A 23,053-nucleotide genomic window follows, 5' to 3' on the forward strand; every position below is an offset into this window, starting at 1 on the left:
CCTTCTGGCCCTGTACTAGACCCACTTCAGTAAGTCCATGTCTTCCTTGACATGGTCCCACCAGTGCTGAGCAAATGGGAAGGGTATCTCTCCCTACCTTCTTACAATGCTCTTCCAAATGCAGTCCAGGATATTCCTGGTCTTTTATTTGCCACAGGAATGCATTCCTGGCTCATGGTCTGCTTATTGACCAGCAGGTTCTTCTCCACTAAACTTCCCAGATAGTCTGCTTCCAGCATACACTGACAGAGGATTTTGCATTTCCCCTCATTGACCTTGATGTGATTCCTCTTGCCCCAGTTCTCTGCCGTGTCCTGAACAACCCCATTGTTCAGGTTGTTAATAGAGATGCTGGGCAGTGCTGGCTCCAGTACTGAGCCCTGGGGTACATCACTAACAACTTGTCTCCAACAGGACTTGGTGCCACTGATCACAACCATCTGAGCCCAATTGTTCATCTGGTTTTCAATCCACCTCACTGCTCACTTATCTAACTTGGATTTTTTTTCAGTTTGTCTGTGAAGTTGCCAGGATGAAGCTATGGGAGATAGTATCAAAGGCTTTGCTAAAGCTGAGGTCAACAATATCCACTGCTCACCTCTCATCCACTGAGCTAGTCACCTCACTGTAGAAAGCAGTGTAGTTTGTCAAGCATGATTTCCCATTTATAAATCCATGCACACTATTCTGATCACTTTTTTTGTCCTTCATGTGCTTGAAAATGTTTTCCAGAAGGATTTCCTCTATCACATTCCCAAGGACTGAGGTGAGGCTGATTGGCCTGTACTTCTCTGAATCTTCCTCCTTGAAGATAGAAGTGAAGACAGTCTTCAGGAACCTCTCCCGTTCACCCTAACCATTCAAAGATAATGAGGAGTTTTCTTGTGATTAAACCAGTCAGTTCCCTCTGCAGCTGTGGACGCAGCCTGTCAGGCCCCATGGATTTAGAGCTGTGTCCTCCAAATGAATGTGCCTGGGTGCGAAAGCCTTAAAGTAAGCAGAAAGTGACTTCAGAAGCACCTGGGTCCTGTTCCTTGTGACCATGATCTTTGAGGATGTGTATGCTGGACACATAAAGTTTGCTGTCCTCTTCTTTATGGTCTGCTGCATGAATTGCTGGGCAAACCTGTGCATATCCATTGGCTGCTTCTGTTATCACTGTACAAGCTGCTGCATCACCTGGCTGTGACACAGCCCTTTTTCTGGTGTGAGCTAAAATGGTGTTCCACCCCCCCTAGCTGGGAGTCAGCTAGAACAAGGGCTGCAGGAACATTTTGATAAAGGACAACTGATGGACTTAATTAGAAGCTGCTAGAGCTACCCTTACCTTAGCCTTGTCTGGCAGCAGCAGACAACCTTGGTTTCCTAAGAGGATTCTAGAAGTTCCCAAATCCCAGAAAAAGTGCCCAGAAGCTCAAGAAGGTGTCAAGATCTCAAAGAAGCAGAAACTGCTCCAGAAACTGTTTGTGAGTGTTAGATGCATGCTGGGCCTTAATGAAAAATAACCATTTCTAGATTTCAGAGTATATTTGTCTAATAAATTTGCCTTGATGCTTTGTACTAGGAGAATTTTTTTTAATCATTATAATGTTATCTTAAAAAAATTAAATTGTTTTAAGAGGATAAATAGCATTTGTAAAAAATGCATAAAGTTCAGGGGAAATCCCTACTACAAACACATCCATCTGAAATTAATTTCCAAAAGCTTTGCTATTATATTCTGGAAAATAAATTCTCCCCACAGCATTTAACATAATGAAGATAAGAATATGGGAAAATCCATGCAGTGCACTTACTAGAAACATTTTTTAAAGTGCAGAAACATGCAAAGTTATTTGAAAGCTGAAAGAAACTCTTTACATGGGACGTTGATCTTTGTTGAATTTTCTCAAAAATAAATGGAATGGTGAATTGATTACAGAGAAAAAAAAAACACCTTTAAATATCTCTTTAATGTAAAGCAGATATAAACCCCCAAACAGTTGTGCTCAAGTGTAAAATATAAAGCACGTTTTCAAATGTGGTATTGGCAACAAACACTAGAACAGATAAAAACAAGGAGACAAATGAAGTCTCTATTGTTGATGTCTTTCAGGTGGAAACTATTTTTGTTAAAGAAGTACTTAGCTAAAATGCAGGAAATAATAAAGCCCAGCAAAAAGAGGGGAGCCCAGGTGTAATAGTATCAAGCTAGTGCAGCAGTAATGTGCTGCTCTGAATGTCTGAAGCCAATAAGAGGGACACTGAAAAATTATGTACAAAGGCAATACTCACAGAATGGTCTGGTGTCTTTCATAAAAGAATCAGGAAGAGGCAATGAGCAGCTGTCTCTATTGGCTCACTTCTCCCAGTGACCAGAATTGAAAGCAAAAGCTCTTACTTAGCAAGATCTCATGTCTAATATAAACCACTTCATTAAAGATAACAAACCTCAAAAACCACATTAGTCACCAGTGGTAGAGCAAAGAGAACCACTGGTCTGCTGCTGCCCAGCAGAGAGGCAGCTGGGGGTGTTGACAATTGCTGCCAGATGAACATGAGCTGGCAGTGTGCCCAGGTGGCCAAGAAGGCCCCTCCATCCTGGTCTGCATCAGGAACAGTGTGACCAGCAGGACCAGGGAGGTGATCCTGCCACTAGGCTCTGCCTTAGTGAGGCTACACCTCGAGTATTGTGTGAGTTTTGGGCACTGCAGTATGAGGACATGGAGGAGCTGGACAGGATGCAGAGAAGGGCAGCCAGGTTAATTAGGGAAGTGGAGAAATTAGGCCTTACAAAGACAGGCTGAGGGAGCTGGGGCTGTTCAGCTTGGAGGAGGCTGGGTGTAGACCTCATTGCTCCCTACAACTACCTTAAAGGAGGTGGTAGTGAGACAGACACTGGTCTCTTCTCTCTGGTGACCAGTGATAGGACAAGAGAAAATGGGATAAAGCTGCACTTGGGTAGGTTCAGTTTAGATATTAGGAAAAACCTCACAGAAAGAATGGTGAGGCATTGGAACAGGATGCCCAGGGAGGTGGTTGTGACACCATTCCTGGAGGCATTCAACAGATGGGTAGATGCAGAGCTACAGTGGATGGTTTAGTGGTTAGGGGTTGTAGGGTGGATGGTTGGACTTGATGATCTTAGAGGTCTTTTCCAACCTTGATGATTCTATGATTCTTGTAAGAACAGCAAAAATTTGAGAACACCTTGCAGCCCAGGAAACATAACACTGGTTAACATGTGAATGGAAATGGGTACCATGACAAAAGGAGACATGTAAAGGCAGAACATACTCATACAAAATTTAACTAAGTTCATTTAAGACACTGTCACAACATAAAAGACCTTTAAATGAGCACTATGTGTGTCTCAGGTTAGTTGAAGAATCGGAAACAAGTTAAATGCATGGTTTCTGGATAAGGGCAGATTATCATGAAGCCACTATATCTTTGTCTGTAACAATTATTCCCCTCTTCTAAGTAACACTCTAAACAAGGTTGTACTATATGTGATGCAATGCTGAATCTTTTTTTTTTTTTTTTTTTTTTAAGTAGAGCTATAGTAAATACTAAGCAGTCTCTTTTGTGTAGATACAGGAATATGTTAGTAAAGAGAAGGCAAATTGCTCCACTTCAGCTCACAACTCTGTTCTTCCTTCTCTATTGCTCTGCAAAGCAAACAAGCTATTTAAGTCTGAAGATCATAATTTGTATAACTTATTGTTCATGAAGGCTGCTCTCTTCTGCATAAGCCAGCTATGTGCATAATAAGAATATATAACAAAGGAGAAAGGAGGAAAAGATAGCACAAGTGGAGAAAGAATGGGAACTGATAAATTTACTCTTTTAAATGCAACAAACACACTTGCTAAATGATAGACTATTAATGTGTTTCTTCAGAAAAAATATGTATGCATTTTGGCAGTACAGGTATATGAAAGAAGCAATATGCATAATCAATTTTTATTTATCAGCACACTAATTCTTCTCCATGACTGCATTACTTCAAATTTTTGTGAGTTTTTAATTTAGATTTAAGCAAAGCCAAAAAATGGTGCATGCATCCTCATATGAAATTCTTTAACTCTGCACAGTGGAAGAGCTTTCAGGACTTCATCTCTCTCATTCCAAATGAGACTACACTAAATTTTTGTAAATATATCACATAGTTCATGCTGTCTACTGCAAATTCCTTCATCCTTTTGGATATGTGGAAAAAGACCAACTCATATAGAAGACATATCACACTTCTGACATCAATTTCCAGGGCTAACTTACTTGCATATCATCATTTAGACGTGTAAGAACATAAACTGCTTGTTGAGGTGCAAGCAAGATAATCTAATTGTAATACATCAGATCACCAAGCCACAGAAAGCAACATGTTTATAATTTTAATAATTACTATATATATTATTACCATGTAGTTTTGATGCAGATTATTCCTATGAGTTGAAAGAAAGATTACTACTTAATACGGGATAGGGATACATTTGTTCTAGGATTCCTCTATAGTCAACATAGGGATATGGGTGCCCATTCTGGGACAGGGTCCTACTTCTGGTATTTCTTAGTAGTTTTAATATAAAACTCAGATCTTGCATGATATAGCAAAATCCTCCTTGACAAACTACTGAAAATGAAAACGCATGGCTCTATCCAGTTCAAATTATTTTTCTAAAAACAAAAAATTCCAGAAAGAGAAGAAACCCATAGCATGGATTTTTGTCTTCCCTTTCTATCTTGCTGTGTAGTGCTGCGTATCTAAGTCCCCATCTCTAACATGAGCCTTCTAAGCATTCTTGAGTTTTTGACAATGCCACTGTTAACATTGTTAATTCTCCTCAGTACCTTAGAAATTGCTTGAATGTGTTCAGAGCTCTCTGACTTACACTCCTAACAATTCTCCTCTCAGCTTCTTATTAATCTAAGCGTAGTTTTGGAAAATGTTGCTAAGGTAATTGGGAATTAAAAATTGGAACATGACAAGTACAATGCAAATGGAGAGTTTAAAAAAAATCAGGTTCTCAAAGTATGGCAACCAAACAGAATAGTTGGTTTGAAATGTCTTAGAGTGTTTTTGGTTTTTTTGTTTCCTAATATATCTGTAAAACTTTTATATCTGAACAGTATGTTGAAGTAAAATCATCAGCTGGTTACACAGTCAATATTATGCTTTATTCTTCACAAGACAGTCCATGACAAAACTAATACCTTCGTGTAAGGTGAAAGATTTGGAGGACCTGCTAAAAGTATAATAGAGGAAGATGATATAATTAAATAAACCAGAATATTTAATTGTCATTAGATGGGCACTGTCCTGTTTGTCATTAAACAGAGTAGATCTTGTTACAAAGACTATGCTACTGCATAATTAAATGTATTGGAAATGTAGATGCACATGGAAATTGAATTAGGACTGCAAACTATGTTATTAATGCTTGGGAGGGAGTAGCCAGCAAATAGAGTATTGTGAGCATCTCACTGGTAAAATATAAAGACAGATGCTGAAGCTTTACAATCTGCTGTTACCGCTGTTCAGCTGAAGGCAACTGCGTGCATGGCTGAGATTATAAAGCAATCAGTACTCCTGTTTTATAGCTACTGTAGTGAAACATGAATAGGCATGAATAGGACACAGCCATGGTGGTGAGTGTATCAGCCTCCTAGTTCCCACTGCAAAATAGATGGGAAAAACAAAAAATTGTTTCTGAATTCATTTATCCACCATTATATATAATACAGTGTGCTAACTCTGAGTCTTTGCCTCAAAAATTTAAGTTGCTCAGAGTGGGTGTCTCTAAAACAGTTGTAACTGTTCCTATAGAAGAACTTACAAATCGTGTGGTGTTTCTGAAGATCCAACACCCTACAGAAAAACATGCAAAAATATGCTAAAACTGGATATCCATAGCTTTTCAGTATCCTGGATTTTTAACTGCATAGCAGTCAGAGTAATTATAAATTCTTTAACAGCATGTTAATGCTGTTATATGCTAAATATGATTTAATACCATTTGCCACAACTTTTGATTCTCCCTTACTACCACTAACTTTTTCTGAATGGGTTCTCAAGACTTACTGTGAACCTTACATAACCTCAGCTTTTAAATTTCCATGTTTAACTCATGTGAAATTTAGTACTATTTTTATAACTTAAAAACCAATATAAAATATAGCTTTGAGACCTACATATGTTCTGCCAGTCATTTAAAAACACTTTAGATGGTTGAAATTGTTAAATCTCCTTCAACTGAAGACAAACCTCAAATGCCAAAGCTCAGTTTCTTGTCAGCATGCTTCATACTCAGCTGCTACCTTTCCATTTTTTATTAGTGCTTAGAGAGAAGTCACATATCAGGGTCAGTTAGCACACCCAGCAGTTGTTCACCAAGTTTACTCACCCTTTGACCTTCTTTGCCAGGTGGACCTTGGGGACCCTCCAGCCCTGGCAAACCCTGAAAATACAAATGTTCAGCATTATTTTAATCCTATATTATTCTATAGCAGTAAGACTAACCTCAAGAGACAGATGTCAAGACCAAGCACTGATATCTTATAACAAGAGTAGGTTAGTCATAATAACTTTGTTCAGAATAAGGTTATATTCAGGTGTGAGGAAAAAAACCCAATTAGTCATGTTCTTCCCTATAAAGGATGGAAAATTTGGAAAAGAAGAGGCAAGGCAGCACTACTTAAGCACAGGTACATTTAACTACAGTTTTATATGAAAAGTTATTTGTCTTCTTAAGATGTGCTAAGAAAAAAAAAGAAAAAAAAGGTATGTTAAATGAATGACAATTTACTCTACAATGCAAAGTCAAATACAGGCACTGAAGGGGGATGGGAAGGGAAGGAAGGGGAGGGAAAAGTGACTAAATATAGCAGAAGACCTTATGCTCTCTGTATTGTTCAGAGCAGCCCTGTGCAGTTTCCTCTGTGTGCCTGGCTCAGCTTTTTAGAACCTTTCTGGGCCACTTTCCTCTTGCCCAATCACCTGGCCAGGTACAGTAGCTCTGAGTATTTTTAACACAACCTTAAGTTCCGAGCCTTCTTTCTGAATTCAGTGCAAGGATCTGCCTTTGCAGTCACAGAATCACAGGCTGTTTCTGAGGCTTTGGGGCTTTAATTATGCATCTGATTAATCTACAATATAATCATAAAGACATCGGGTAACAGCTCTGGAATAGTGCTCCCACCCCTTTACTTTATGAATCACCTTGGAACATATTTAAAAAAAAAATAACTTCAAGGAAGCTATCCAATTTCCATTATAGCAACAAGAAATATGAAGTGACTTTCAATGTAACAGAAAAGAGTAATTCTTACTGTTTCATTAATTTCAGTCACTAGTCACAAGAAGATTACCTCAGACATTATTTTACTACAGGATAGTTCTCCTTTCACTGCAGTTTATAATGTAAATATGATGAGGTTTAAGATCTTTTACACAAATGATGCACCATTCCCATCATTTCTACAATGTTTATGAACTAGAAGATGCATGCCAATATTGTGTCCAGAAGATAAATCACAGTAAGTTAATTACAGTGCAATTACACAGTTTATGCATGCACAAACTCACAAAACAGTAATTGAATATGAAGTCTTTAAACTTTTTCTCCTTTTTCCTCAAGGTAGTTTAGAAATTTGCAGACAGTTCTGTCTGCCCAACTGTTAACAATATTGTACCTTCGTAGAAAAATTCTGGGAATTCAGGAAGAGGTGGAGTGCTGCTTTCTTAATATTTCTAGTGACAGCTTTCATGAGGGAATGAGATGAAAACCTGTAACATCTGTTTTATGGAGGAAGAAATACTTAGCCTCACATCTCTGTACAATAAGTCTCCAAGGTGACAAGAATTACACAAGAATGTAACTTCACAATAATGATAATTAATAGCCAATGTTTTGTCCTAGACCTACTTTTAGTCTTTTTCTTCTTTCCACAATATTGTTGTCAAGAAAAAGGAACCAGATAAGGAGGTTTATCTTCAAGGAAAGGGAGGAGAGAAGCTTACAATTGGTAACCAAGCAGGGAGGACTACCCTATACAAGGAGCTACATCCTGACATTGAAACAGAGGTAAAAGTTCACACTAACTTCAGTGGGATCTTCAGTTTAAAAAGTGATAGGACAATATGGGCCACATTAACTCAATGAAGTAATTTGGCAATGGTAACGATTTAGCAATTCTGTCCTTGGCTTAGCATTCACTGAATGAGATTCCAGAAAAACAACTGAAAAAGAAACCTTCAGGAGGAACGAAAAAGAAAGCTGCCCAACAGTGAAATCTCTCTACAAGGATGAATAAAACATCCCCTGCTAAACTCTATAAGACTTGGCAATGAATTTTGCAGTTTAGCACAGAAATAATTATATGTTTGTAGGAAAGCAGAATGAAGTATTTACTTTAGCCTTATCCCTATTTAACTCCTGGAGATGTTCCTTTGGAGAGATCTCTCCAAAGATCTCTCAAAACATGGAAGGAAGCACAAGTAGACAAACACCACCAAACACCACCAAAGCAGTGCACCACTGCAGAGAGAAAAGGACAGAGGGGGGAAATGCTTGTATCAGAAGGCAACCTATTTTACACGTACTGCCTCCATCAGTAAAAAACACCCAAACAACATTAAAATGATTCATTAAGTGCTGATTTTCACCCTGGTAGCCCTGCAGTGGCAAGCGAATGGGTATGGTGATGGGCAAAATGAGGTGTAGGAGTAACACAAGGCAAAGTGAGATATAAGAGTGCTGTTTCAGTGACACTGGACTGGTAAGAAAATGTAATGTGCCCTTTCAGGTGGCATAATATGCACAGGATTTTCCTGACTCTGTCAGGTCACCTTTGGAAGTTGATGGCGTCCTAACTATATGGAGAAGAAAACTGAAGTAACAGGCAGTCTTTAGGGCTTGTGTCTGTCATGGACCAGCAAACCCCATGAAGATACATTCCTGAGGGAGCTCAAGAAACATGAAGTGGAAATGTCTCACACTTTGCAATGTGGCTTGGGGAAACAAAAGAGTCCATAAGCTGGAGATGGGCTCAAGTGCATCTGAGACTTAAATATATTATGATGAATGAGGATGGCTATGAAAAAGAGATAAAATGTGATGCACAGGCAGGCACAAGAGGATTGTAAAAAAGTCCTGACTATGAAGTGAAGAGCAGAAACTTGTGACTTCCTTTATAAGATAAACTATAAAGGGAAGTGTTGGCAAGGGAAAAGATTCTGGCTGTGAGGATAGATAAAGGAAAAGCAAGCATTCTATGAAATACATTTAAACTAAAAGATCATCAAAACTCAGAATGAAGTTTAGTCATGGAAATGAAGGGAAAATGGCAGATTAAAAAAATGCTACAGCAGAACAAATGAACTTTTAGAAGATCTCGCATCTCATTGAAAATATCTGTACATGTGCTGGGGGAAGTTTAGGTTAGATACAAGGAAAAAGTTTTTCACCCAGGGGGTGGTTAAGTGGTGGAACAGGTTCCCCAGGGAAGCAGTTATGGCACCAACCCTGCCTGAGTTCAAGAATCATTTGGATGACACTCTCAGGCACATGGTGTGATTCCTGTGGTGCCCTACACAGGGACAGGAGTTGGACTTGATGATCCTGATGGGTCCCTTCCAACTTGGCCGACTGTATGACTACAATACAACATGATGGTTTCTTCTATTTGTCCACAAGAATGCCCATAACCACTCACAGAGAAACCCACAAAGCCTATAGGCACACCTTACTGTTAAACATTTTTACTAAAATGTGGAAAATAGCACAGGAAGATAACAGATGAATGACTAATTTCTTAACATTTCATGAGGGAAATCAGACTACCACCTATTTAAAATATCTGTATAGTCAGAATTTCCAAACCTGATCTGGTCTCATTCACATCCTTGCCTAAGTAAGCTAAATGTGCAAACTAAAAATTTTTTACCCCATGTTAGGCTTGTTATTGCTACTGGAGTATCTGTTTTGCTTGAGAGTGAAAGGTGGAATATACCAAGATTTTGCTTTTAAAACCTCTGCCAAGCCACTTACTTCTGTGGGAAAAGAAGACAGCATTTAGCAGAAGTACTTCAGTCTGCCAGAAAACATGATCAGCTACATTTTCATAATTTATTCCTCAAGTAAACAGAAAACACGTTCCTCTGTGATCTCATCAAACTTTATGTTTGGTCATTCTGGATCTCTCTGGTAATTTAACTTGAAATTTACTATGCTTCAGAGGCAATAATTTTGAAGGAAAATTTTAAGAGTCATTTCAAAGAAGTTCACATTCTATAAACCTAGTACTTTTAACAGACATTGGTTTATACTGTAAGCAAAAAGGTATAATTTAAAATCTTGAGGAATATTTTGGAATTATTCTTTATGTTGATGTCTCCTGCAAATGGGACTATTCTCAAATCATACCTCTAATGAAGTACATAGAATACATTCAGGCCAATTTAGCAAACTGTGATTTTTTTAAAAACAAATTTTCTTTGAGGCCAAGACATCAATCTTCACTTGTGTCTGCAGTATCAGTTTTGCTGCATAAGGAAGACAAATAACGGACTGAAACTGCTAAAACATCTGTTTCTCTAAGAGGGTAATCTTAGTAGGATCTACTTCCATGCTTAAAAAAATTTTTTTTAAAGAAGAGAATATTTGCAAGTTACACTGTGAAAGGTAAAGATTTCTGTATCTAATACAAACACAGCTCCATTAAAAAGCTCAGTTAGATAAAATTAACATTTTTCTTAGGGGGATGTGTCAAATCTCTCTTAGAAGAGATTTTTAATGAAATACAGCTTTCTGTCTTTTCTTTCTTTAGTGAAGTAGAATTGTTTGACAGATTGAAGAAGTTAGGGCTGTTCAGCCTGGAGGTGACCTTACGGCAGCTTTCCAGTATCCGAAGGGGGCCTACAAAAAAGCTGGGATGGGGCTCTTTGCATGGGTGTGTAGCAAGAGGACAAGGGGCAATGGTTTAAAACTTGAAGAAGGGAGATTTAGGTTAGATATCAGGAAAGAATTCTTTCCTGTGAGAGTAGCGAGATGCTGGAACCAGTTGCCCAGAGAAGCTGTGGCTGCCCCCTCTCTGGAAGTGTTCAAGGCCAGGCTGGATGGGACCTTGAGCAACCTGGTCTGGTGGGAGGCGTCCCTGCCCATGGCGCAGGGTTTGGAACTAGATGATCTTTAAGGTCCCTTCCTACCCTAGCTATTTTATGATTCTATTATTGCCTTCATTTAGTTTACATTACATGAAAAGAAAGAGAGGACAGTATTAGTTGGGATGTTTACTAATGGGGGTGAGTCCCTCCTTAAGTAAAACCATTAAGTAATATTAGCAATACGATGTAATAATATACATTTGGGTGATATATCTTTTCAGTGTAAGATAAGAAAGGATTTGTGTGGAGGAGATAAGTGAGCAAAAACCACACATGATTTTTCAAGAAGAATCATGGAAGTACTGCTGTCCACTGGAACAGCAAGAATGATGGGGTACCAAATGCCTCCTCTTTGGAGTACTGTATATATGTTCAGTAATAAAAATATAATTAACGTACTGCATCAAATGAATCAGAGAAATTCCCTGGCAATATTGCCAAAGAAGTATTCTAGCTTCATGTGGATAACTGCTGAAGCTCCAAGGGGAAAGCTGTGTAATCTATTGCTGATATTTGTTTAGTGAAGGCAGAGCCAAAAGTGATGGTGGAGCTTGCTGGGGCCTGAATCTGTGGTTTCCTCCTGCTGTTGCCTCCACACTGCACTTGTGCACCAGCTTCCTTCGGCTCAATTTAACCAGACCTAGGAGCCAACATTCCAACTATCTGTTTAGTAAGCAAGTCTTGGGGACTTCTGTCTGTGACTGACTTAAGCCTTGGCTTCTGCGTAAACACTTGGTGCCATCTGGATGAGTATTTTATAACTCCTGAAAGGGATAGGTTTGCAGGAACGTACGTACGGACGCTTGTTTTCCTCAGGAACTAAAAGCAGCATATCGTGTGTCAAGAGGAATAGTTATCATATATTTTACAAGTGATGGCTGCACTACCTTCCCTCACCTGTCACTCCTCTGACACGGCATGCACAGGCTTAAGCTGGAGATACCATAGCAAACGAGCTGCAGAGCCAGCTGTGCCCCTGCAGAAAACAGTCCCCAGCTTCTGCCACTGAATTCCACATTTTGACAAAACCACACAGCAGAGCAGCATAATCCCTCCTGCTTATTCTCTGAAGGCTCCTTGGCATTTATCAAGGAATTTCAACTTTTAAAGACTAAAGATATCCTTGCATAAAGTGAGCATAATCAGGGAGAGAAATTCAGAATATACTACCAGCATGCAGTATAAGACACTTGAAAAGTACTAACGAATAGAGACATCTAGCACTTAGAGAGAAATTCAAAAGTTAACATACCAGAGAAATTAAAGACAGCATAAGGAAAAGACAAGATGCAGTTTCAGGACTGAAATAAATACATATATCTTGACTTTAGCAGTGTTAACTGACTCCATAGAAACAGAAAAGATTTAAATCCTTACTAAGAGTGCATAAATATGGCCATATATGTCAAACTTAGTGATCTGAGCCACTTAAAATTTATCTGTATGAATGCCACAAGAATCAAACAAATATATTTATAACATGTGAAATTATTAGTTTCAGCAGGATTCTTTGTAGAGCCTATACATTTTATTTTTCATCCTAGTATATCTTTCACTACATTACTGTTTCTTTTTTTCCTCTTATTCATAATGAAAGTTTGATAAAATTGTATTTAAAGGCTTTGCATACCTGCTTTAAAGAGATGTACAGAAACACATGGCCTGCAATCCTAATCCTAACTCTAATAACTATAGAAATGTATTGTCAGGCAAACAAATAATTTCTTTCTGCACTCTGTGCTATTGTTGCAAGTGAGAACCATTATTAAGTGTGCATACCTTATGATTTTGGTAGAGATTTTCTGTTAATGGATAAAAAACAGGAATACTGAGACTTTTTTTCTTTTTTCACATAGCAATGCCCTTTGTGATCAATGAAATCTCAATTTCAAACTGGTAAAATAGTTTTTTGCATTTTAAAAATATATGGTATTGTTTCCCCTCTTTTGTAGTTTGTGGTATGCCTGTTCACCTGATAGGTTGTTACAGACATTAGGTGATTATGAATCCTGCCATATATACTGCCTCCAAGTAGGCCTCACTCCTTAGAGACATTATAATGGCTGCAACCTGGTTGCTAAACACTTCTAAAATTACAGCTTTTTCTCCCAAGTAAAAATAACTTTATTATTTTCTGCTTTGATTTACTATTCATGTTTCTGCATGTTTACTATGGTTCTGAGTAGCAGGGGATTTATTGTACCTGAGGGATTCTCTAACCCTTTTAGACACAGGGTCACTGACACCTTTTAGACTTTCACAGGTACTGATAGCACAGACACATGAAAAAATGAGAGTTCCTACTACTTGCTGTAACATGCTTCTGTAGACTTCTTATGAGCACCTCTAGAGGGATGAAAGGACCACCAACCAGCTTTTTGGGCAAGACCATGGTGAAGCAGTCTCCACCTTTGGCCACCTTCATGTTCCCCATGCTGAGACCAGGACCATGGTTCAAGTCTGCATGTGGCAGAAAGCTCTGGCCCTGAAAAATGCTGCTGGTGCTCTAGTTTATACTGAGGTGAGACCTTCTCCATTTTACTCCATTGGTGTATGATTCCTATGGCAATACACAGGAATGGAAGAATTGCGCAGGGCAGTACAGCTCTGTAATGCTGCCTTTTCCTACCTGTCTCAATAGGCAACTGCACCAGGGCAGAAGGTCAACAACCCTACAAAAACAAGTCCCCTTGAATATTTACTCCCTCGTTGCTCAAATGCATTTTGGAGTGAACATTAACAAAGTGTCATAATTTTTACTCCTCTTCTACCCCCATCGCATAGCAATTAATTTTCATTTTGACAAAAAGAAATAATTTTCACATTAGGAAAAACTAAATTTGTTTGTAAGTAGAGAACAAATTTATGACATTATGCATGAGTCTCAAATGAACAGAACATTTTAAAACTCTCTTCTAACAGCGTTCATAACTGAAACACTGATGTCACATTTTGGCTGTAGCAACAAGAATGGCCCTGACATAGTAAGTTCTCATTCAGTGACACATGAACCTTGATAATATCTGACCTATTACTTTCTCACAGGAAGTTAGAATATCTTCCTCTTATGATTACGAGTCATGGCCACACAAAATTCACACAAATAAAACAACTCTGAAGAGATTTTCCCTCAGCCACCACCACTCATGCCATTCATCACCTTTTAGCTCTTGCCAACAGAAACACATGACTATTTTCAGTGGCAGAGAGAGAAAGCCTTCCTGCTGAGCAATATATTCTCACAGTGCTGTAATCTGTCTTCAAACTGCTAAACCAATTCACACTCACTTTTGTATCTTCTCTCAGTTAGCAGCTACAAAAAAAAAAAAAGTTTCACTATGACAGTTACTAAAATCCCTCTGAAAACTCATCTCCTCTTTCCTAAAATTTCCTCTTAGGAAAGTGAAGTGTCCACAACTGCAGTGGAATAAAATGAACACATTTGAAATAGGCCTAAGATACCCAGGTGCTGCTATCAGAATGGATGTGGCCATTTTTCCACCATTTACACAAAAGGACCACTCTGGTTCTATACTGCATAGAAAATAGGTATCCTCAATTCTTTATCTTGTATCTTATCTTCAGAAATATCCTAATTCTATTCAATAATACCTTCAAGACCTGAAAGAATATCTGAAGCAAGATCAAATCCAATCCATGTATTGCAGTAGAAATCCTAGAATCAAGGTTGTTTACTAAAAATATTTCACTGTTATTTAGATTTTCGTTTATTTAGATTTCCCAATAAAAAACAAGTACCACAAAACATGACAACTGAATTTTGAAACCTCAGAGTAGAATTTATATTTACAATATGGGTCTCCGGTTAAATCCTTCAATGTCTGGCAGATCTAATGCAGATCCTTATTGCTACAGTCTTGGAAATTAAGAAAGTGAAAAGCAAATATATAATCATTAACCCCAATGGAGTTTATTTAGGATTACCTGGGTAATATGAATAGTACAGAAGTTGTTCTTCACACAGAATCTTTGTTTTAATTTCTACCATTTTCTTTTTCACCACTCTCAATTGCTTTCATCCAAATGGACTGACCTTAATGGGAGGCTTTTTCATTCCAGTTTGTGAGCAAACTCACTTGATTCAAAGAGAATTTCTTATTTTTGTGAAGCAAACTTGCCCTGGAGAATTCTGGGATCATTTCTCTTGAGATTTTGTACATGCTTGGGGCACAAATAACAAGGATTTAAAGACATCTTTCATCACCTGTGGCACTATCTAGCCAGAATACAACTAAAATGTGGATCGGTTTTCCTTTCTAGTGCACAGATATATACCAGATCCTCACAAAGAAACTGTTAAATTGATACTCAAGGTATCTTTCATTGATATTTGAAAGACTACACATCCAGTCTCACCTCACATCTTTTTTGCAGGTAAACTACAGGAAAAGGAATAAATGCATTAGTGATGAAATTTGCAAATTGTCAAATCTGATACACAGATCCTTTCTATAAAGAAAGCAAGTAAGATGCCTGCCCCATTTTTTTCTCCCTGAGAACTGTAGAAACTCTAAAAAATACTAAATTATTGAAATATTGTTCTTCATGAGAATCAAATAAGTGATTCCATGACTATAATGTTACACTTCTTTTTCCTTTCCAGACTGTGTTTGTTTTGGATATCTGGTCATTATGTAAGATAAAAAGATTTTTAAATTTACTGTGACATGTAACACTGCAAATGTTTGAAAGGACTAAATCTAAACTTTCTATTCTATGTTAAAAGAATTTTGCAACCTCTTTTTCTGGAAAGACAATGTTTCATACTGAAGCCTATGTTATTCTCAAATGTTATTAGATGTCCCATCACCTAAATTTAAATGGATTACAGCTAAGTCAACACTAAAATTATTTTAACAATTTCTAGTATCAGGAGCAGCATTATTGTATAATGCAAGGAACCAGAAGCATAGGTTTAAGTACAATGACCTATGCCTATATGGTACCAACAAATCATAGAATCAAAGAATTGGCTGGGTTGGAAGGGACCTCAGAGATCATCAAGTCCAACCCTTGAACCACTACCACTGCAGTTACCAGACCATGGCACTGAGTGCCACATCCAGTCTCTTTTTAAATATCTCCAGGGACGGAGAACCCACTACTTCCCTGGGCAGCCCATCCCAATGCCTGATCACCCTCTCGGTAAAGAAATTCTTTCTAATATCCAACCTAAACCTTCCCTGGCACAACTTGAGACCGTGCCCTCTTGTCTTGCTGAGAGTTGCCTGGGAAAAGAGACCAACCCCCACCTGGCTACACCCTCCTTTCAGGGAGTTGTAGAGAGTGATGAGGTCTCCTCTGAGCCTCCTCTTCTCCAGGCTGAACAGCCCCAGCATCCTCAACCTCTCCTCATAGGGTCTGCGCTTGAGTCCCTTCACCAGCCTAGTTGCCCTCCTTTGGACCTGCTCCAACGGAGTGAATGCAGGCATGCAAGTGATCATCATCAAATATCAAGCTAGACTGTATGTACTTGTGAGAGTGTTGGGTGTGCCCATCTGCTCTGACAAGTTGTTTCAGACATGTCTATATGTGCTGCATGTGTGTTTGTGTGTTGATTGGGAATGCATGCTCAGCCCTGCCACAGTTGGACCTGAAGGCAAGGAGCTGTGGCAGCCTCACATCTATTGGGCTGCTGAATCATTCCCACATGTTTAACTTTCTAAAAATAGGGGGGCTCTGTGTGTCAAATTTGAACATGTATGTTCTACATATATAATACTGTGTTGTACATACAGAATTGTACTCATAAATAAGTACTTCAGAAAATAACCTGACAACAGCATATTCACAATATGTTAGTTAGTTTTTCAACTTTTTACTGAAAACTGTTTCCCAAAGGGAGTTAATTCACTTTAATCACCCCATACTATCTATACATGGAATAAGCCCTCCTTTGCTCCCCCCTAATCTTTTAATATTTAGTGGGAAAGAAAATGTTTAAATATGCTTATTTATTTTCTTTCTATTTACAAAATTCTCTTTTCCCTGATGCAGAATTAATACAGAAAGTTTAAAGGTGTTCTAAAGAGAGGGACTTGGCTCTTAAGTTTATAATGAAAGTATTTACATTGCAAACAAGCTGGTCTGCAACATTTCTTAGTGATTTTCTTTCATATGTTTTTGTTTAACATGTACTTACATTCAAGGCAGTTGGTCCTGGAGGTCCTGCTTCTCCCTAGTTAAAACAGAAGAGTAAACAAATCAGCACTCTCTTTAGTCATACATTTTTAACCTTTAGGTATTTTAGATGACATGCATGACAACAGAAGTAAATTCAGTAGAATCATCAAACGTGCTCTGAAAACATTATGAAAACATGAGTTGTGCAATATTCTTTTTTGCCCATCTTGCCTCATCAGCCATCAGTGCACTTGCAGCAGGCATGGGTAGAGCCCTTCTTAAATCTTTGTTAGCAAAGCCTAGCCATGATGATGATGATGAATGATGTAGATGTACATAGTTCACTACAGGTTAAATGGAAAAAAATGGCATAAATAGATCACAGCTTTAAAAATCAATCCTTTAAAACACATTTGCATATGTTAAATTACAAGCTGCAGCTTACATGCACAAGGTAGCTACTTGAAGTCAGTGTGACAGCTCAGAGAAGTAAAGACATCAGAATGCATAAAACATTCACAGAATTAGGCCATTGAGATGCAAATCATTCTGTGTGACCTTCAGGTTCAGCCCACAGGAGCAAATCAGAGCATTCAGAGAGCAATTTAGACCCTGGAATTTAGGCTCCTGCTCTGAATTCCTTTAAATTTTGTTTTTGATAATGAGTACTTGTTTTCCATCTTTAGAGTTAGTCTGTATTCATAATCCTCAACACTTAGACTACACAAAGGGCAGTAGTAGGTTTTCATCACATGTAGTTAAGGCGATGTGTTAAATATTAAGGAAACCTCATGCACACTGAAATACACATACAACTTAACAGATAAAAAATACCTTTTCTCCTTTAGGGCCAGCCCCACCAGGACTACCAGGGTCACCTTTGAGTCCCTGGGCAAAGAAGAGAAGTGCAAATTTGTTGTCATCTTCCAAAAGCGTTAGACAAAATCCTGAAGTGCTGTGAAATAGTGCATACTAACTAACTAAAACTTTAAATATTATCATGTTCTTCGTAATACTATCTCATAATTATTTTCATTATTTTGTGAACAGAGAAATGTCTATTTAAGACTACGTGTCTTCAACACATCATTAAACATAGAAAGCTAAACTATCTCCTTTATAGATAGTGCCTCATTATGGCAAGTAGTGTATACAAATGTGAAGTTCTTTTGGGGTTCCCAATAGGTCTATATCTGGTATGGCCAACAAAGATAAAATAGAATAGTGTATTCACTTGATCTCTGCTAAAACTGCAAAAGTGGCAGAGGTGGACAGAGCGTGGATTCTGTGCTTCAAGCAGCAATGCTCAGCTGGTACAGCTCAAAGCCACAGCACATCCTCCCACAGTCTGATATTGGCCATTGTTTGAAATTAGTTAGAGAAATTATTTAGTCCTTCAGATCTCTCCTTCTTAGTTCTGTCTTCAACTGGACAAAGATAAAACTGTCTAATGTCATGCGTTACAGACACAGCAATTTTGCAATTGTAGAATCATAGTTTGCGTTGCAAGAGACCTTTGAAGGTCATCTAGTGAAAACTGGATGCAGTGAGCATGGGCAGTGAGCAATGAGCAAGGGCATCTTCAACTAGATATGGTTGCTCAAAGCCTCATTCAACCTGAACTTAAATACTTCCAAGCATGGGATATCTACCACCACTCTGGGCAACTTGTTCCAGTGCTTCACTATTCTTAATAGGAAAAACTTCCTTCTTATATCTAGTACGAATCTATCCTCTACAATATCTACAGTACAGTTCTTCCTCAAACATATCCCCATAGGATGCAGCCCAAAAGAATCGTTAGCACCTAGCACATATTCTTTGTTGCCTTCTTGCTGCAAAACACATGGAACAGTGAGAGGTTTTGAAATATACGCAGCAAATCCAAGCCATTCTGCAGTAAGGAATAAATTCTGATGCTGGGGCAACCTACCAGGAACTCCTTTTTCTTTAAGCCAAGAAATTTGTCTTGTGTATTCTCTGATTATGGCTTTAGAGGCACGTGACAAGAGAGCCTGTATATTGTAAGTCAGAGACAGTTCTATAGGTTTAAAGACTTAGAAACAAAATGGTAGTGATGTATAGACAATACAGAAATGAGTCATAATGAGATATTCCACAAGTAGGCCACTATCATTATAATTGTCCAGGTTAAATAGGTCAAGGATAGAAAAAATTCATGTACATTTGAATTAGAATTTGCTAGCTTGAATTCTTCCCAGCCCCCTTCTTGCCCTTGCAAACTCTCTTCCTCAGTTTGCAATAATTGGAAAGATAGAGGCAACTGGCACAAAAATGATAAGCAACATCTGTGCCTTGGTGAGTACAGAAACATTAAATCAGTGAGTGTTCTAAATACTGCATATTTGTGCAACTTCACTTCCTGCTAAAATCACATTAATTCACCATCTGGAAGGAACATCTTTTAGAACTATATGAGCATTTAAGTACCCACTTTGGATTAAATTTGTGGTTGTTGTAAATACCCCTGATTTTGCTTTGATTTGTCCTTTATTAAGCTTGCCAAATATGTAACAGTTAAATCAGAAGTAGTTTTGCTATTCGAACTTAAAAATGTAATAGGCAGATGGATTCCAAAACCAAGCCAAAATTTTGCTTTATTTTTACAGCCTGCATATTTATGACATACTACATTTTACTTTTCACCTCCTTCTGAAAGACTGTAAAATACACGATGATTCCATACTTAAAAAAGCCATTTTAGGGGGTTTTCAGGTACTCAGACTGTATGGATCAGGTTAAAAATAAATATTAGCAAACAGAATTGGAATAACTGGTGTGAGATTAAGGATGCTTCTTTACAAAAGAGAAAAGATTAAAAAAATCTGCAACTCACAGAATGGAGATGAAAGATATTCAGCCCAAGCCATGCATTGTCCAACTATGAATGGTTTTTTGTTTTGTTTTGTTTTGTTTTTTAAATTGGGTAAAGCTTTCAGTAGTGTTCCTGCAGTGCACCTTGGTGAGGTAGGCAGCTTGACAGCTACTGCTGAAATGATGACCACAGAGGTTGACCACACATGAAAGGACAAGGGGAAACTACATATTTGGCAACAAACCTTACAGTGTTTGAAGCAGGGGTTTGAGTACCCAAGAAAGCTTTTATATAAAGTACCTATTTTCAAATAATTGAATTAGCTTTCTTTTGCAATTTCTAACCCCAAGAAATAAAAGCAGCAGAAAAAGAATTGCTTAAAAGATTATCACATTAGAACTACTCTTTTTATTTCTACACACTATATATCTTTAAAAAAATATTATCTTAATAAGTTTCAGACACAGTGAATGCTTGCAAAAGCACATCTGGTACTGCATCTTGCCTCCCTACAGGCACCATGTTAAAGCTGCAAAGCAGTTTAACTGCTGATGATTGTTTTCAAAATGACATAAGAAGAATTCCTATTCTGAGTCAAATCTGCAGCCCCTTGTAGCACACTACAGTATGCTGTCTCTGGCAGAGACCAGAACAGGATGCTTCAGTAAAATGGATGTGGTTATCTAAACAGATGTAATTTGAATGATTATAGATTCAGCTTTGAATTAGAAAGGCTCATTTTCTGCAATATTTTAGGAGAGTGAGGTCAGTTTTGAAAACAACAAACTAATTTCTACTCATCTTTGGAGTCTGTGATCAGATTTGCCAGAAATTCGAGACCCAAGTGAAAACCAGAGCAACCCTCAGAACAGAGAATAAATGAATTATTAAATTATAATTTGATTTATTCTAGCTTTTTTTGACAAATATAACAAAACACATTTTTGAGTTCACCAACAGTCCTCAACTGGTGCCATTGTCTCCTGTAAGGGCTACAGCTTTGTCAGAAAAAACTTACATTGAAGCTCCTCTATTAATTAAAAAATAAAAAGTAAGCATTAGGAATCACACCTAAAAGGCCGTCTCAATGCTAGATAAACTAGATAACATGGGAAATTAAAGAAATGAGAAACGTTGGATCTATAACAAGACAAGTATAACCATAACACAGTTGTGGACTGAGAGAAATTACTGGAACAAGTATATAAAGAATACCAAAAGGGGTGTAAAGAAGGCAAAATTAGGGCCAAAGGAGGAAAGATTAAACTAGAGGCATGCTTTTTGCTTGGAAGAGGATGACAATGGTATTTCTTCAGCTGGAAGAAATCTAAAGGAAAAGTTACTATACTGGTTGACATTATTTTTGATTACTCTTAACCAGCCTCTTCTCTGATACTAGTTTACTGAAGTGTTAGCCAGCCAACAGAACCAATTGAATTAGGAAAAAAAAATAATTAAAAACCACTAACTGTGCTTTAAAACTCTTAAAAGGACCATAATTTTATAAATTCTTCAAAAGATGGGAAAACTCAACTTAGTGACTTAATAAATATGTTCCTTACCAATTCTGAGAACATTTTATTCATTCAAAAGAAGTGCCCAATATAACCCAGAACCAGAATTGGTTTTTCACTGCCTATGATTCAGTCATTTGGATACGATCAGAACAGTCAACGATTTTGCAAGAAAAGGGAACCAAACAACATCTTTCCCTCAGCCAATTCTTTTGGGTCAACAGGATAATCTGCAAACTGGTACTGCTATCATCACCACCACCAAAATGAACAGAAGATGAAGGGAACAAAGGATTCATAGCTTGCTGCTTGTGCTGGGAAATCACATCCCATATGCCTGCAGAATATGAGGAACTATCCTACGAAGGAATCCTACCTCATTGGAGTATTCTCTAACCTGTTGCTATTCATGGATAGCAACAACTTGCACCTAGTACATACTTTCTGTGAGTATTCCCATATAACCTACAGGGGTTATATTAAAAAGGAAATGTGTTGATGCTCACACAGGATGGGGAAAAGATCCTGCCAATTCAAGAAGTCTGCTTCTGTAAATTAAATTTTCTTACAGACTTGTGTGTTGCTTTTAATTTTGACACTGTGATGCTGAGCTGGGTTTAAAAGCCACACAGAGGATTTAGAAGGGTTTAATGAGCCAATATTTCTCTGGTTTAAACCAAGTAGCTGGCAAAAACTCTGCAGCCCAAAGAAGGGGATTTGAATGACAGGCCAGGGAGGTTTGATGAAGTGTTTCAGCAGTTGACTGAAAATGAGATGATACGGGAGCAAATGCAGAAGCCTCAAGGACGTAAGGGTAAGGAAAGGTAACTTAGAGATCTGCCAGAGTTTCTAAGCCTCACACCACCTGGCTGACAACTGGACTGGACACCTGAAGGACTAAGGGCATCAAAAGCCAGGAAGGATCCTGTTTAACATCTCCCTGAAGAAAAACTAAGATGAAGAAACAGATAGGAGCAGCAACACAAACCTCACCAGTAGTTAATAGACAGGGCTCACAGTCTCTTTTCAGCTGTGATCAATTACCTACTTACCAACAGCTGGGAAATATTTGGGAAATGCATTAACCTCTCAGCCTGAGACAAAATTTGACAATAAATTCAACATTAAATTGGTCAGAGAAGTCTGAAAAAGAGTGTAGAAATACCTCAGTTGTGAGCTTTGCATGAAATTATAATTTGGAAATGATAGAAAACTCTTTCTAGACTTCAGGAACCTTGGGAAAATTGTTAGTGTTTGCCCGAACTAAAACATGATTTTTGTTCTCTGATGTTCTACCTGATGAGTTTGGACTTAACGTGCCCTAGCAGATTCACCAAGGCCTGAGAAAACTTTTTCATACACTGAAAATTTTCTTAGAGAGAGCAGCAGCTCATACATGATCACAAAGAAAAG

At 38.0% G+C, this 23,053-nt stretch overlaps 1 protein-coding gene across 1 annotated transcript in view; it reads right to left on the bottom strand.

The window, feature by feature from the left end:
- Positions 1-23,053, bottom strand: part of COL19A1 (collagen type XIX alpha 1 chain) — a 174,085-nt gene that overhangs the window by 63,401 nt on the left and 87,631 nt on the right. The window contains exons 13-15 of the mRNA XM_030447493.1: positions 18,125-18,178; positions 17,310-17,345; positions 6,387-6,440 (exon numbers count right to left, since the gene is read on the bottom strand). Of these exons, the coding sequence (XP_030303353.1) occupies positions 6,387-6,440; positions 17,310-17,345; positions 18,125-18,178 (144 nt within the window). The remainder of the gene's footprint in view (positions 1-6,386; positions 6,441-17,309; positions 17,346-18,124; positions 18,179-23,053) is intronic.

This window comes from Calypte anna, chromosome 3 (genome assembly GCF_003957555.1).
Source record: "Calypte anna isolate BGI_N300 chromosome 3, bCalAnn1_v1.p, whole genome shotgun sequence".
Taxonomy (NCBI): Eukaryota; Metazoa; Chordata; class Aves; order Apodiformes; family Trochilidae; genus Calypte; species Calypte anna.